Source organism: Vulpes vulpes, chromosome 12, assembly GCF_048418805.1.
Source record: "Vulpes vulpes isolate BD-2025 chromosome 12, VulVul3, whole genome shotgun sequence".
NCBI lineage: Eukaryota > Metazoa > Chordata > Mammalia > Carnivora > Canidae > Vulpes > Vulpes vulpes.
In genome coordinates, this window is record NC_132791.1 from 161986093 (window position 1) to 161999432 (window position 13340).

Consider the following 13340-nt stretch of genomic DNA (forward strand, 5'->3'; position numbering starts at 1 on the left):
TTTCTGAAAAACATAAGAAATTTTTACTTGTGAACACTAGAAAAGGACGCCTGTTTTAAGACTGGCACAGAATTCACTCTGCCAGTCAAATCTTCTCGCCAAGATTCTCCAACAGAGACCTTTCGCGGATTCTGCTAGGCGTCCTCAACAGTAGCAAAGGGGGGAAAGTCCAATGTTCCCACCGTAAACCAGACAGGATCCACAGAGAGGGGTTGGAGCTCTGGTGCTCCTTCAACTAACTTTTCTTCCTCCGGGCCCCGCGCCCGCCCTAACTTGGAGGTTTCTACCCTCTCCTTTGTTTGGGCTGCACCTGCCCACGTGCACCAGGGCTGACTTTCTCCGCAGGGTGCAGGGGGCACCTCCCGGCTGCTCCGCGCTCGGCGGGCACTTGGGCTTTCCGAGCGGCCGCGGCCGTGCGCCCGCCCCCCGCGGGAGGCTCGGGGACCCGTTTCCAGGCTGGCACCGCCAAGCCGCGCGGCGCGGGCACCGGGGGACGCGCCAGGAGCGCGGCGACCGTGCGCCCGGGACGGAGGGGAACTTGGCCTGCCTCGTCTTCCGGGCCGGCGCGCCGCGGCTCAGCGCTCCTCCAACGTTGCCTCCGGCGGCCTCATCCCGGGACAAGCACTTATGAGTCATCGGCTCTGTGGGTCACATGGCCAACGTGACCAAAATAAAGTTTCAGTATTTTAAGCCGCTAGAAAAGGGGACAACGGAGCACACCGGAGGCGGGCTGCGGAGGGCGGGCGCCGGCGGGGCCGGGCGGGCCGGGCACCCGCGTGAAGGGCCGCGGCGGCGCGGGCGGCCCGGGGAGCAGGGCGCAGGGCGCAGGGCGCCGGGGCCGGGCGGGGGCGGGGGCGCGGGCGCGGGCGCGGGGGAGGGGATGGGGCGGGGCCTGCAAGACGCGCCCCTCCCCCCACGGCCGGCAGCGACGCCCGGACTCCCGGGCCGGCGGGCTCTGAGCGCGGCGCCCGGCCGACCTCTGCCGCGGAGCCCCGGGCCGCGCTGTCGCCGGGCCGCGGCAGGCCGCGGGATTCCGGAGATCCCGCCGCGTCCTCCGCCGCCGCCGGGACCCCACGCGCCGGCAGCGGCTTCCCCGGGAACGTCCTTCAGCCCCGGGAGCACGCGGGAAAAGCCCCAGCGCGCCAATGAGCGAGCGCCTTCCTCCTGACGGTCACGCTCGGGGGCGGGGCTTCCCTTCGCCGCTCCCGAGTTCCGGGAACCCCCTTTGATTGGCCTGGACGGCCTGGGAAACACTGCAGTGACGCCCAATCAAAGAGCCACGTCTCGGCCTCGAGGAAATATTCCGTGTCGGCCCTGTCCTGACTGGGCAGTTCTTCCCGGCTCCGGCCACTGGGAAGCTTTGTTTAGGTCCGGAAGGCGGGCTTTCCTGGGAGTGGGTGGGGAGGGGGCGTTGATTCTTCACCAATCCTTTCATTCCGTTGGGTGGTGACCAGCCAATGGGCCTGGCGGATAGGACGCTCCTCCCGGAGAGTAGTGAGACCCCTGGTGCGTGGCGATTGGTGGCGGGCAGGATGAGTGGCAGGCGTGCGGCCCAACGGGCGCAGTGCGTGGGCCGCGGGGCGGGGCCAGGGCGGGTGCGCGGCGGCGGCGGGGTGGCTGGGCCGGCGGCGGCGGCGGTACGAGGCGCGCGCTCGGGGTCCCGGTCGCGAGGAGGAGGAGGATGTGGCGCGCGGAGGGGAAATGGCTGCCGAAAACAAGCCGGAAGGTAAGAGCCGGCGCGTGAGGGGCCGGGGGCAGCGTGGCGGGCGGCGGGACCCGGCCCCGCCGGACATCCCGGGCATCGGCGGCGCCGGGCGGGAGCGCGGGGGCGCGGCGGCGGCGGCGGCGGCGGGAGGGCGGGCGCCCCGGGCCGGGGAGGGGGCGGCGAGTGGGGGGGCGGAGCGCGGCCGGGTCCTGAGGTGACTCGCCGGGCGGCGGAGCGCGGCGCCGCACACCCCCACCCGGGGGCGGGCTGGGGCCGGAGGGGCGGGGGGCCGGCGGGCGGGGGCCGGGCCCAGCGAGGAGGAGGAGCCGGCGGAGGGAGGGCCGGCGCCTCCCCCACCCGGACCGGGCATCCCCGCCGCTCCCGGGCCCGCGGCGCGGCCCCCGCCCCCCGCGCCGGGCCCGGTGGGGGCCGCGGGGCGGAAAGTTTATCCGCCTCGGGCCCCCTCCGGCCCCGCGCCCCGCTGCCCCGGGCCGGTCCCGGTCGGGGACACGGTCTGCGCTCAGCCGCGCCGCCGGGGGCTCTCGGGCGGCAGGGCCAGGCGGACTCCGTCCAGCATCACCCTGGAGCCCCGTGGGCGCCTCCCAGAGCCGGCGGGGGGCCCCGTGCTTCTCCCCGCCAGGGGGACCCCCTCCTGCTGAGCGTCCCCGGGCAGAAGGGCCTCGTGTGACCCCTCCCCCTTCCCTTCCTGGGAAGGGGGCCTGCGCAGCATCTCCGCCCCTGGCAGTCGTTCCCATCCTACTCCTGCCCTTGCACCCCTCGCAGCTAGGAGGGTGGGGTCTCCGTTTCTATGGCAAGTGAGGATCTCCATACTCCCTTGCCCTTTACCTTCTGTGACCCTGATCCTTCTTTGGCAGAGGGGTCTGTCTCAGCCTGCCTCTCATCTTCCGTGGAATCTTTTGGGGCCTTTGCACACCATCTATTGACCCTTCTGCCAGGACAAGGGGACTCGGGCTCCCCACGTTCTTCTTCCCTCACCCAGAGGGTAGTGGGGGCCTGTGCAGCTCTGAAGTCATTTCTAAATAGGAAGGCAGATACTTCTTACAGATTATGCATACTCTGTGCTCACTTTCCTGGGTTAGGGTGAGCTCATTTCCTGAATACCCTTTGACTTGGCCTCTTTTTCTTAGGGGAGAAACTGGACATTACGGTGTTCCTTTCCCCATTTGTCCATCTCCCCCAACGTGTTCTCTGTCTTCAGGAGTTTCTTGTCTGGGTGAGGGTGGGGGCCTGGATCAGATGTAGGGCAGGGCTTCCATGGTGCCCAGTACTTGAGTGAGAGGGGGCCACGGTGATTACTCCTCTGTGTCTCAGGAAAACAAGGGTCTGTTTTTGCTTCCATTTCACTCTTGTCCCTGAGGTAGGGGCAGCATTCACCAGTTGACACTACCCTACCAGGAATGTGGTCATGTGTCCTTCTTTTTTGGTGTTCCCATTACTATCTTCTGTGCAGTGAGAACCTGACTTTGTATATCCTACATACAAGAGTTTTTGAACCTTCCCTGGAAATAAACTTCCCATTTCTTTTTTAAGAGAACCCATATCCTCCTTCTGGCTTCTGTTTCCCAGTCAGCCATATTTAGTGAGCCTGTTACCTTGACTTTTCCTGATTTTCTTAAATTGTATTCATGTTGGCTGGGTAAGAAGAAGCCATATGCCTTTCCATCTAGAAAAGGGAGTGTAGACACTCATGTCGCCCACGTGCCATTCGGGAAGGGGTTGCTAGTGTGCTTCTTGTTGTACTAGAACCTTCCTTTGGCCTCGTGTTGTCTCTCATGGGATCTTAACTTTTTTGTTGTTGTTTTTTGATCTTTTAGCTTTCAGGTGAAGGGGAAATTTGGATGCTTCCTATTTTTTTTTTTTTTTTTCTGCTTTGGTTCTCTTTTGGCAAAAGGCAAAATGCCATGCATTTGTTTATGGATATACACATGTAGGTTTGCATTCCCAGATAAAGTCACACTTGTCACGTGTACAGCTTAAGTTGGAAGGGTTAGATGGCTAGCTTTGTGTTCTGCATGTTCGTGGGGACCTCAATGTGTACGTATATGGATATATATATTGCTGTTGTCAGTAACTCTTCAGGCTTAGAAGAATCAGAAAACTCACTGATAAATGGCCAATTCTTACCATTCTTTCATTTGTCATTTGTACTGTACTGAATAAGCAGAATGACATCCTGAATGCTCACCAAGCCCCCGAATACATGAAGTGTAGAGTCCTGCCAACGCATACCAAAACTTAGGCATTCTGAATTTAGGGGCAGTATTCTCTGCTTGATTCTTCCTAGGTGAAAAGTTCTCATCTTGATCTCTTTGCTGCTGGGTAGGGGAAAGAGTTTCATGTATTTGGGGCATCCATAGGAGGGGGTGAGAATATGTGTTTCTGTCACAGAACTAGGAATGAACAGCTGTATATATGTCGCTGTTTTATTTTGGCCATTTAAATAATCAAGAGAGGTTTGCACATTAGGAAAAGGTACCTTTGGGAAGGCCTGTGACACTTCATCAAAGGGTGGGAGGGACTGTTGTCCAGGTTAGTCCTGAGTATCACAGTCTACAGATTGGCTCTGGGGCACGGCCATGATGGAGCGGCCTCTGGGGCCCTGCTCCCTTCGCTCACGGAGCTTGGAATGGCTGCTGTCACTCAACAGTGAAGTCTTACTTTTTGACAGGCTTTGTGTGGAGACCCATCCTCCCCAACGAGCTCTGTCAGACTCTGAGTGTTTGGACCGTTAAACATTTTTTGAGTAAAGAGTTTCCAGCTGGAGTAGTAAGTAAGGAGGCAAGGTGATCTGGAGAATTGGTCAGCATTAGGCTTTGACTTCAAGAGTTTGCCCTTCAGGTAATATGGAGCTATCCAGTGGGCATAAAACCCACTGCTCCAGAGGATCACTTTTAACCTCAATTTCCTTATTTTTTCTCAAAGATTTTATACTATTGTCATTCTGTCTGTATATCTATACTCAGCTTGATGGAATTGTGTGTTTTTAGGGTGTGATATTAATGACCTTTGGAAAATGATGGTTGAGTACCTGCTGTAGATGTTGGGGTGTTCCCAGGAGAGTGAGTGTTCCCATCTCACTTCCAGTGGTGGATCCTTTCCTGTCTTTTTGCCTGCCATCGACTGCCCTTCTGGGTTTCTTCTGCTAATTGGGGTGCTCTCTCTGTACAGTGGGGCAGTGGAAGGAAAACGGTAAGGGTTAGAGGAACACACTCGAGCTTAGTGTGTAAAGGTAGGCTCTTTGAGTTTAATGTGGTTGTACTTTCTGTGGCACCCGCCCCGCAGATGATGGGAATCAGCTTTTCCCTGTTAGTCTTCCAGTGCACAGTGTTCTCTCGCAGTCTTGCTAGATGGGTTCTCTTAAGGACTTTTCTTTTTTACATCTTTTCTGTTAGAACATCACTCTCTCCTCCCCCTCAGCCCTTACCTCCAGCTTTTTGGACAAGGTTGGGTGACTCATGGGACATCTCTTCCCTTGTCTTGTTGAAGACTTGACTTATCCTGCTGTTAAATGTTGGGTTTCTCTATCTCATCATTTAGTGAATTCAGAATGTTGACGTGTACATAGCAGCCTCTACTCAAGGTCAGGTTGGTTTGGATTTTCCTTTCTGAAAGAGTAGGATTGCACTTGCTTGTTCTTTGAGCCATATTTATATATCCTGCTTACCCATGTTTTTCCATTTCTTTAGCGTTTAGGCTTTCCCTAAAGTAGCCTATTCTTTAGTGTCAGGTGGCGTTATTTTAGTTCTCTGTTTATGTGTTTATGCTAGCCCATGTGCCTGGTGGGATTTATTTATTTATTTATTTATTTATTTATTTATTTATTTATTTATTTATTTATTTATTTTCTTTTTCCTGGTGGGATTTTAATATTTTTCTCAGTGATTTTAAAGTAGCCCATCTTGTGGTTTAACTTTTCTTTTTTTAACCTCTCCTTCATTGCTCTGGGCCATTTTTCATTTCCCATTTTCTAAGGTTTAGGGAAATACCTCGCTGTGTGCAGTTGTACTTCTTTGCGATTTCTTTATGGAAAAAGCAATGGAAGGTGATTCTCGTGTTCTTTTCTTTCCCCTGATAGTGGTGTCCGTTGCCTTCTTTGCAGGACTTTTGAATTTGTCCTTTTGGAGAGAAGCTGTTTTTGCATCCATATCCTGTCACTGAGCGCATTCATTCTGGAGACATTCACTGAGCTTCTGTTATGTGCAGGGATCTGTGGTGGTTATGGGACTGTGTCTGAGACCTCTTAGCATGAATGACATTTCAGTGTATCTTGTGTTTGTCTTTTTATATATTCTTTTAAGGAATTATTTTCGGAATTGTGATTGTTTGGAATGTAGTCTTGCAAAAAAGATACTCTAATGGTGTACTATCTCAGTGAACTCTTACTCATTCCCTGCAGGATTGGGGGTGTTGGAGAGGGTGGAAGGCAGTGTGAGAGGCACTTAACAGCTTTCCCTCAGACTATGTGTAGAAAAAAGTAAGGTCAATCTTCTTTTTAAATGGCTAGGCTTAACTTTTAAGTCGCTTGCATACATGGTTGGTTGGAATGCTTGTTTAACATTTGAACAGCAGCATACCAGGTATTGTATAGAACATACTAGGTATTGTGTAGAACATAAAATCAAACGCATCCTTTATAGAAGGAAAGGGTAGAAAAATAATTTCCTTTTAGGATTAACTGGTATATTTCATATCCTTGGATAGTAAGAACTGAATGAGATGCTGTAACATTTTTGCTGCCAGGATGTGTTATATCTAAATTTAATGCCTAATTGTGGTGACCATTCTTTGGCTAGATATCTAATATAAATTGTCACTGTTTGTTTATTATGTGATTTCTAATACTTTATACTTTTTTAATAGGCTTTTGTGTCCTATCTTTTTTTGGGGTAAATAGCCTCATTATTTTTGGATTTAGGTTTGGTATGCTGAATGATGGTAATAATAATAAAGAATTAATCTGGAATGTATTTTTTTCATTCTATATTAAATCAGATTTCCCCTCCACAATGTCTGTAGAAACCAGTTGTGCTAGTATTTCACTCTTAAGTCTTATTCAGGGTTGTTATAGTCTGTGATTTGGCAGTGTCCTTTATTCACGTGAATGTGTGACAAGATTTTTTGTGGGGACAGGTGATATGTGTTTTCATTAAAACAGGTGATTTTCTAAATGTTCTGTATCTTCTAGAATCACTTATTCTGCCCTTTTTGATGTTCTAGATGGCCTAAGTCCTACCTCTCTTTCTTTCCCATATGAAGAAGTTTCCTTATTGCCTTTGTCATTATTATAAAAAAGTATGTGTAGGTCTACTGTTTTCATAGTCTTTCTGTCTCTGGGAAAGTGGGGTGCCTACCATTCCTTTTGTCCTGTAGTAGTAAGAGGCAGTGTCACCTCTGTCCCCCTAAGGATAGAGGGATGAAATGGGGTTTAAGCTACAAGGCCAGGGGTGATAGTATTTGTAAGTGGATAGCATCTCAGGGTGAAACACTGTGTCCTTCTGGCATCTGAGACGCCTCTTGTAGGATTTTGAAAATTTGATTTTGCTGCGTTTAGCCAGCTTCCTTCTGTCTTTTTGGCTTTATAATGGTAAATTTCTTTGGGCAGAGCCAGCAAGTATACTACTTCATTTGGGACCTTCATTCACAAATATGTGGGGGTCTTCTAATAATGTTACTGTCATACTAGTTATAGTCTTTGGTGTATTTGAGGGTGAGAGTAGGAAGTGTTCTTGTACTCTACTTCTTTGTCCACATAATATAAGTAGGGTTGCGTAGTCATTCACTTTCTTTTCCAGGTTATAGTGTGTAATCTGTCTCCTTCTTATTTTCTTTTCTTTTTTTTTTTTTTTTTAATTTTGCAAACCTGATCAAGTTCAGGATATAGGTTGACCAGACATTATCCAATCCCTATATTTTGTGCCATCCTTGGATGTAGTGCCCATCAGTCCTGTCATTAAGATGTGTTGCTGTTCTGTCAAATGTGATGGTCTTCCATCCCATGATATTTGTCATGTGTTGGTAAGGATAGTGTTTCTCTTGTATATATTGATAATAGCAGTTCCTGATTTTTTATATGGTGGGACAAAGGTGTTTTTTTACCCACAGTATGCTGGCTGTGTATTTCTTTCTTTTTTTTTTTTTTTTTGGCTGTGTATTTCTAAGGTTGTATTGCATCTTTCTGCTTTGAGTGCCATTGCTTGTAGAAGGTCATGGGTCCTTGTGTAAAGATTGGTAATGCTTCTTGAGCATTTTTTAGCTCATTACCCTGGACTAAAAAAAAAAAATATTATGTACCCCACTGCAAAGAAAGGCCAAGTGTCAGCCATATTACTTCCCTTTCCACTTTTTTTTTTTTTTTTAAAGAGGGTTGTTTATTTCTTTTCAGCTGATGGATGTGTCATAAGATGGAATGGCCAGAGGTATTTCTTTTTTCAGAGATATTTTTTAAATAGTTCTTTTGCATTCACCCCATATTTTGCTCATTCTTAATAGAGTAGTTGCATGTTCTCATATACAAGTCCTTTACTCACTTGGAAAAGTGCAGTCACATTTTATTTACTTTTTTTTCAGATTTAGCCAGGCCTTTCAAGTCATGTACCATATTCCTGCCTGCGACTACCCAGAAAGTGGCTTTGGGGGAGATGGGCTGGTCTGGGGCTGTGTTCCTCAGTCGGCGCTCTGCAGTGTGGTCTTATAGTTTACCAGTGTACAAAATGACATGGTTTCAAAGAAACCTTTGGATTTAAGTTCTTAATGGTTTTAAACGTGTTATATTGCTTGGAGACTAGTTAAGTGGCATTACTCTCACCACTAATTTTACTTCTAGTGTCACCTGAAATATCTCTACCTACCTTCTCAGGAAAAAAAAAAAAATCCCCAAACAAAAATCATGATAAAATCCCAAAAAAGGCAAACTGAAGGCCAGCTCTGACTGCCCCTACTGTACGGTTGAGCCACTAGCTTTGGGGAGGACCTGTGAAAGCCTTTGGAACACATAGCATTCATTTAGCAGAAGATCACACATTGTGTCTTTTATTTTTCCTTATCCGTTACCACAAGGTAAGCTTGTGTATTTAGTTACTTGAAAATACTTTCAATGTGGATTGTTTTTCTTCCTTTATTTTCACCTAACCATTGGAAGGAAAACTGGGGTTTACTTTTCATAATAGTAGTAAGTTATTGTGTTCCTACTTTTGTGTTCAACATCTGTGAGCAAATGGGGAGCTAACTCCAGTGACGGCAGTGGGACTAGTCAGGACTAAGACTTGTTCTCTGTAGCCGATATGTTATTGTGGAGATGATTTATATTTTAAGCCAAGTCTAGTGTCTGTAACACATGATAAAGCAGATGTTGAAGTTTATTTAATCTTTTTTACAGTATGCATTTAACAGGATGTATCTATGTGTTTTATTAGAATGATCTGCAGATACAACTGGAGGTACTCCTGCAACTAAAAACAAAGAGAGAAAAAGAACACCTTTCTTTCTAGTTTTGAAAAACAGGTGTTATCTTTTTTTTTTTTTTTCCCTTTCATCGGGGTGACTTAGACTGCCAGAAAGCATTTCTGAAAGTATAGTAATACAATCAAGAGTTAGTCTTTTTGAGACTTAGATTTGATTTTTAATCCTTGTCTGAAAAGTTACTTTTGAGGATGTATGTGCCCCATTGGTTTTCTGGGACACTTGGATATCTAACCATTTGGATAAAAAGAAGTTGGTATAAAGTGTGAAATTATCAAATAGAAAAAAGATGCACTAGTGAAGAAATTACCCATTTATCATTGAAGATAATCTACAGTAATGATTGGAAGTGTAAATTCAGATATTCTAAGGAAAAATGGAATGTTGGCGTGGGTACCATGTTGAAATTGGCACACAGAGCTATTGTTTGAACAACACTCTCCAACATGGAGATGCTTAGAAGATAAAGAAGCTAATGGGATTGATTATTTTAAAATGTTAAGTCTTTTTTTTCTCTTTTTAAAAAAGTAATTGGAATAAAATAACCCTTCTTGGTGAAGAAAATGTAAACTTTAATGGAAGTTCAGAATGATATATTTAAAAAGTGAACATAAAAGATAAGGATTTTTTTATTGCAAATCCACAAGGGGGTAGTGATGTTCTATCAAAGATATTTGTGGTGGAAATGTGAGATGGTCTCTTTTAACATTTTAGATTTACAGATAAAACTGGTATGTTTGCATTTTAACTTAATAAGATCTTCTTTTAAAATGTTTATTGGCAAAATTGTTTATTGCTTAAATTAAAAAAAAAATCCCATTTTGGGTGAATGGCTATTTTAAGCCATATGAATGGTAAAGAGAGGATGTCCTTGTAGTGTTGTGCTTTGGAGAGGTTACCAAGGACCTGGGGGTCGCTTATTTTCTAAGAATGTAATAATCTTAAATTTCCTGGGAAGCGTTAGGCATCTAGGAATCAGTGACTTAAGTGTCCTTAGTAAAAGGATTTTAGGAAATCGTGTCTAAACTTTACAGAAGTTTGTATTACTGGTTGTATTTTCAGCCCTGCCAAGAGATGAAAAATGTGAACAGTCCACACCACTAGCCGCTTTTAATAGTTCTAAGTAAATCAAATTTTTATAATCTTTTTTTTATTAGTTTATATTATATCATTAGATAAAAGCGTTTTTTTTTTTTTTTTTTCCCCTAGCACAAAAAAAATTCTAGTAGCTTGCCTGAGATCATGGAGTCCCACCCCATTATATTCAGAATTGGTCAAAATTAGGTGTGGTATGGCAATACCAGGTAATTTTCTGAGAAGAACTAAAACTATATTATGCCTTCTTTTCTTTGAATGTGATGGCATGTGGTAGGAGGAAGATTTAAGGTTGGGGATGGGACTGTATTGTACTTATTTAGAGACATGCTAACCATATCTTTACGAAATATTACTTTTAACAAGATTGTGAAGCAGTTGCATAGTTTAGAAGTTATCCTTGTTTGTGGCATACACATTGAGCATTTTTCAATTTTGGTCTAGGGAAAAGATTGATACAGCTCTTTTTTTCTTTCTTTCTCTGTTTTTCACCCTCCCTGTCCTGAGCAAGGGCTTTTTCTCTTTTATCGCCTTTCCTAAATGCCTGGTGATTTAACATCCCAAAAGGTACACTGTTTCTTCACCGACTCCCCTGAGCTCTGCTGAGAGCTGAACTATGACGTCAGCATTTTCATTCATGAATTTGCTCTTCTAACTCTCTCTTCTCGTTTTGTATTCCTGAACTGACTTCTGGCACATGCACAAATCAGTTTACCATTAGTCAGCCCATAAATCAGCGATAAAAGGTAAAACAAAGATAAGATACTGGGGTTGTTTTGATAGAGCTATAGTTGCTCATGCTGATTTGCATCAGTGTAGTTTGGACAGGGTTTCTCACGAAACAGATTGAAACCTAAAACCAGTCAGTTTAATTACCTCATGATTTTGTGGATTGAGCCCTGTTGTGAGCATATTGACACTATATTTTTGTTCTCTCATGAAGTTCAGAGTGCTCTGCTGCAGTTCCTTTGTTCTAAAGTAGCATTTTGGTTATAATTTGGCCAAATTGGAGGATCTACTTTATTTCAGAGAGGTGAGGCCTGGGCCTTAAATTATGTTCTACTCAAATTGCTTTTGGAATGCATTTGGAATTTTGGGGAGCAGGGGAGGGCACTGTGTTGGTCTTGAAGTATTTTCAGTAACTCTGTTGCTTGAAACAGATTATGAGCAGCCTGTAGTTGTTACTCTGTAACTGGCATGCTAGCACCTGAGTGTCTGAATATGTCCCCTCTCTACCCCCCTGGGGGCGCAGCACACTCCAGGGTATTCCCTGTGGCTGTGGACTCCCATTTCTCCTGTAGGGAGGTCACTGCAGGGAGGTCACTGCTTGTAATTTAGTACTGCGTGAGAGCAGTTCTTGAAGAAATCTTATTTGCAGTTTTCCTCTGCAGGGCCAAGTTTGAGGCTGAGCCTCTGGCGTGTGGCATCTTTCAAGCTTCCTGTAGTTGATGAATGGTGAGCTTTCAAAAAGTTCATTTTCTCTGCTTTCTTGGGGGTTTGTTGACTTTCTAGATATTTAATTGCCAAGAAACATTTAGAAATAAAGTGTGTTATATTTAGAAATCATTTTAGCTCAGTTACAATTTATGGCTAGAGTAGCTGATGCGAACTGCAGCCATTTTGATTGATACCCAGTGTTGCTCCTGAGATGACTTTTTAAACCTCATGGCAACTCAGAAATACTGTCTGCTCCCATCCTGAATGAAACGAGAGCTTTGTTTCTTTAGGTTGCACTGAGTTGTCTGACGGGGAACAGAGATGTGTGTCTGTCATTTAGTCTTGTCCTTTGTCCTTAGGTACTCTAAGAAAAGAAATAAGGGCAAGTAGATGTGAATAAGCATTTGAATATGACTTAAATTTTTATAATTTTTCCTAAGAACTAAGATGTTTTAAAATGATTTAAATATAATTTCTACGAAGGAATCTAATTGCAAATACTATGGAAGAAAGGAATATTTAATGGTAGAGGGTCTCTGCAAACATTCTCTAATTTTTAATGCTGTATTCTACTGCAGTATTTATGAAAAGTTACGGGGTTTGATACTAAATTTCAGAACATGGGGAACTCTTGCTGTGGTGTCCGTGTTGGCACAGTTTTGTCATGCCCCAAACCAGATAGTGTTAGATGAGTCCTCTGGTCATGAAGGCTTAGGTATCTGTTGTGGCTTTTAATGCAAGACCACTGTGGCTTCCAGCTCTTGCTTTTCTCTTTCATAGCCAGGAACCTGGCAAGTAGGACCAAGGACCCCAGCTCGTGGTATATTTTCTACTGTTCTTGCTGCCACTTATGTAGACCACGTACTAGAAGCCTCTTCATTTGGCCTCCACAACCTTCTCTTCTTATCAGACTCTACTTCATCACTCTTGGTTCTGGCACAACTTCTCCTCCTGCTTTCCCTAGACTTGAGATCTTGTGTACTGAGTTAGTTGGCAATAATTTTGAGATGATTCATGTGTTGAGTAAAGGGTTGTCTTAGTGATGACCCATAGAGTTCTTTCCTGTCCTGATTTAGGATGACAGTGAAGTTGGATGTATGGAATTTGCTTTATGGCTAATTTGCTGGAATGCAGCTCTTCCAGTCTGTGTAACTGTTTCTTCTTTTTGAGGTACTTGCTCTCGATCAAGAATTAATATTTTCAGCTCAAGCTGTGTAGGAGGAATTTGGAGGAATTTGAACTGTAGTCACTGAAGTGCCTTCTTCCTGGTGTACATAGAGGGCTTAATTTTTTAGGTCTAACACCTGTCACGAATGTTTACTTTAAAAAATGTAAAAAATTATTAAATTTTTAAAGTTGTTAAAGATGCATTGCATGGTACAGAAATGTTCATTCTGCTTGGCTGTTCCATTACCATTAGTCAGCCCATAAATCAGCTCTTTATTCTAATGTGGATGAGAGTTCACAGTTTTGGAGAAATAGACTTACATATCATATGATTACGGATGAAGAGGTGTCTGCTAACCTCAGGCTTTTTTTGTGTAGGGTAGTCAGTCTTATTTATATTCATTTGATTGTATTTTCTGGGGTTGGTTGATAAAACTTTTATGAAATGAATAGATTC

General features: G+C 45.4%; 1 protein-coding gene across 33 annotated transcripts in view; it reads left to right on the forward strand.

The window, feature by feature from the left end:
* Nucleotides 1-1562: 1562 nt before the first annotated feature.
* Nucleotides 1563-13340, forward strand: part of CAMTA1 (calmodulin binding transcription activator 1) — an 845853-nt gene continuing 834075 nt past the window's right edge. For 13 of the 33 annotated variants that reach the window (XR_011996026.1, XR_011996024.1, XR_011996025.1 and 10 more), the window contains exon 1: nucleotides 1563-1726. Coding sequence is in view for 16 of the 33 variants with exons in the window: in XM_072731157.1 (XP_072587258.1) it covers nucleotides 1702-1726 (25 nt within the window). In the remaining 17 variants the exon portion in view is untranslated. Of the gene's footprint in view, nucleotides 1727-11670; nucleotides 11735-13340 lie in introns of all 33 variants that reach the window. The other 20 variants (XR_011996021.1, XR_011996020.1, XR_011996029.1 and 17 more) reach the window with 6 other exon arrangements.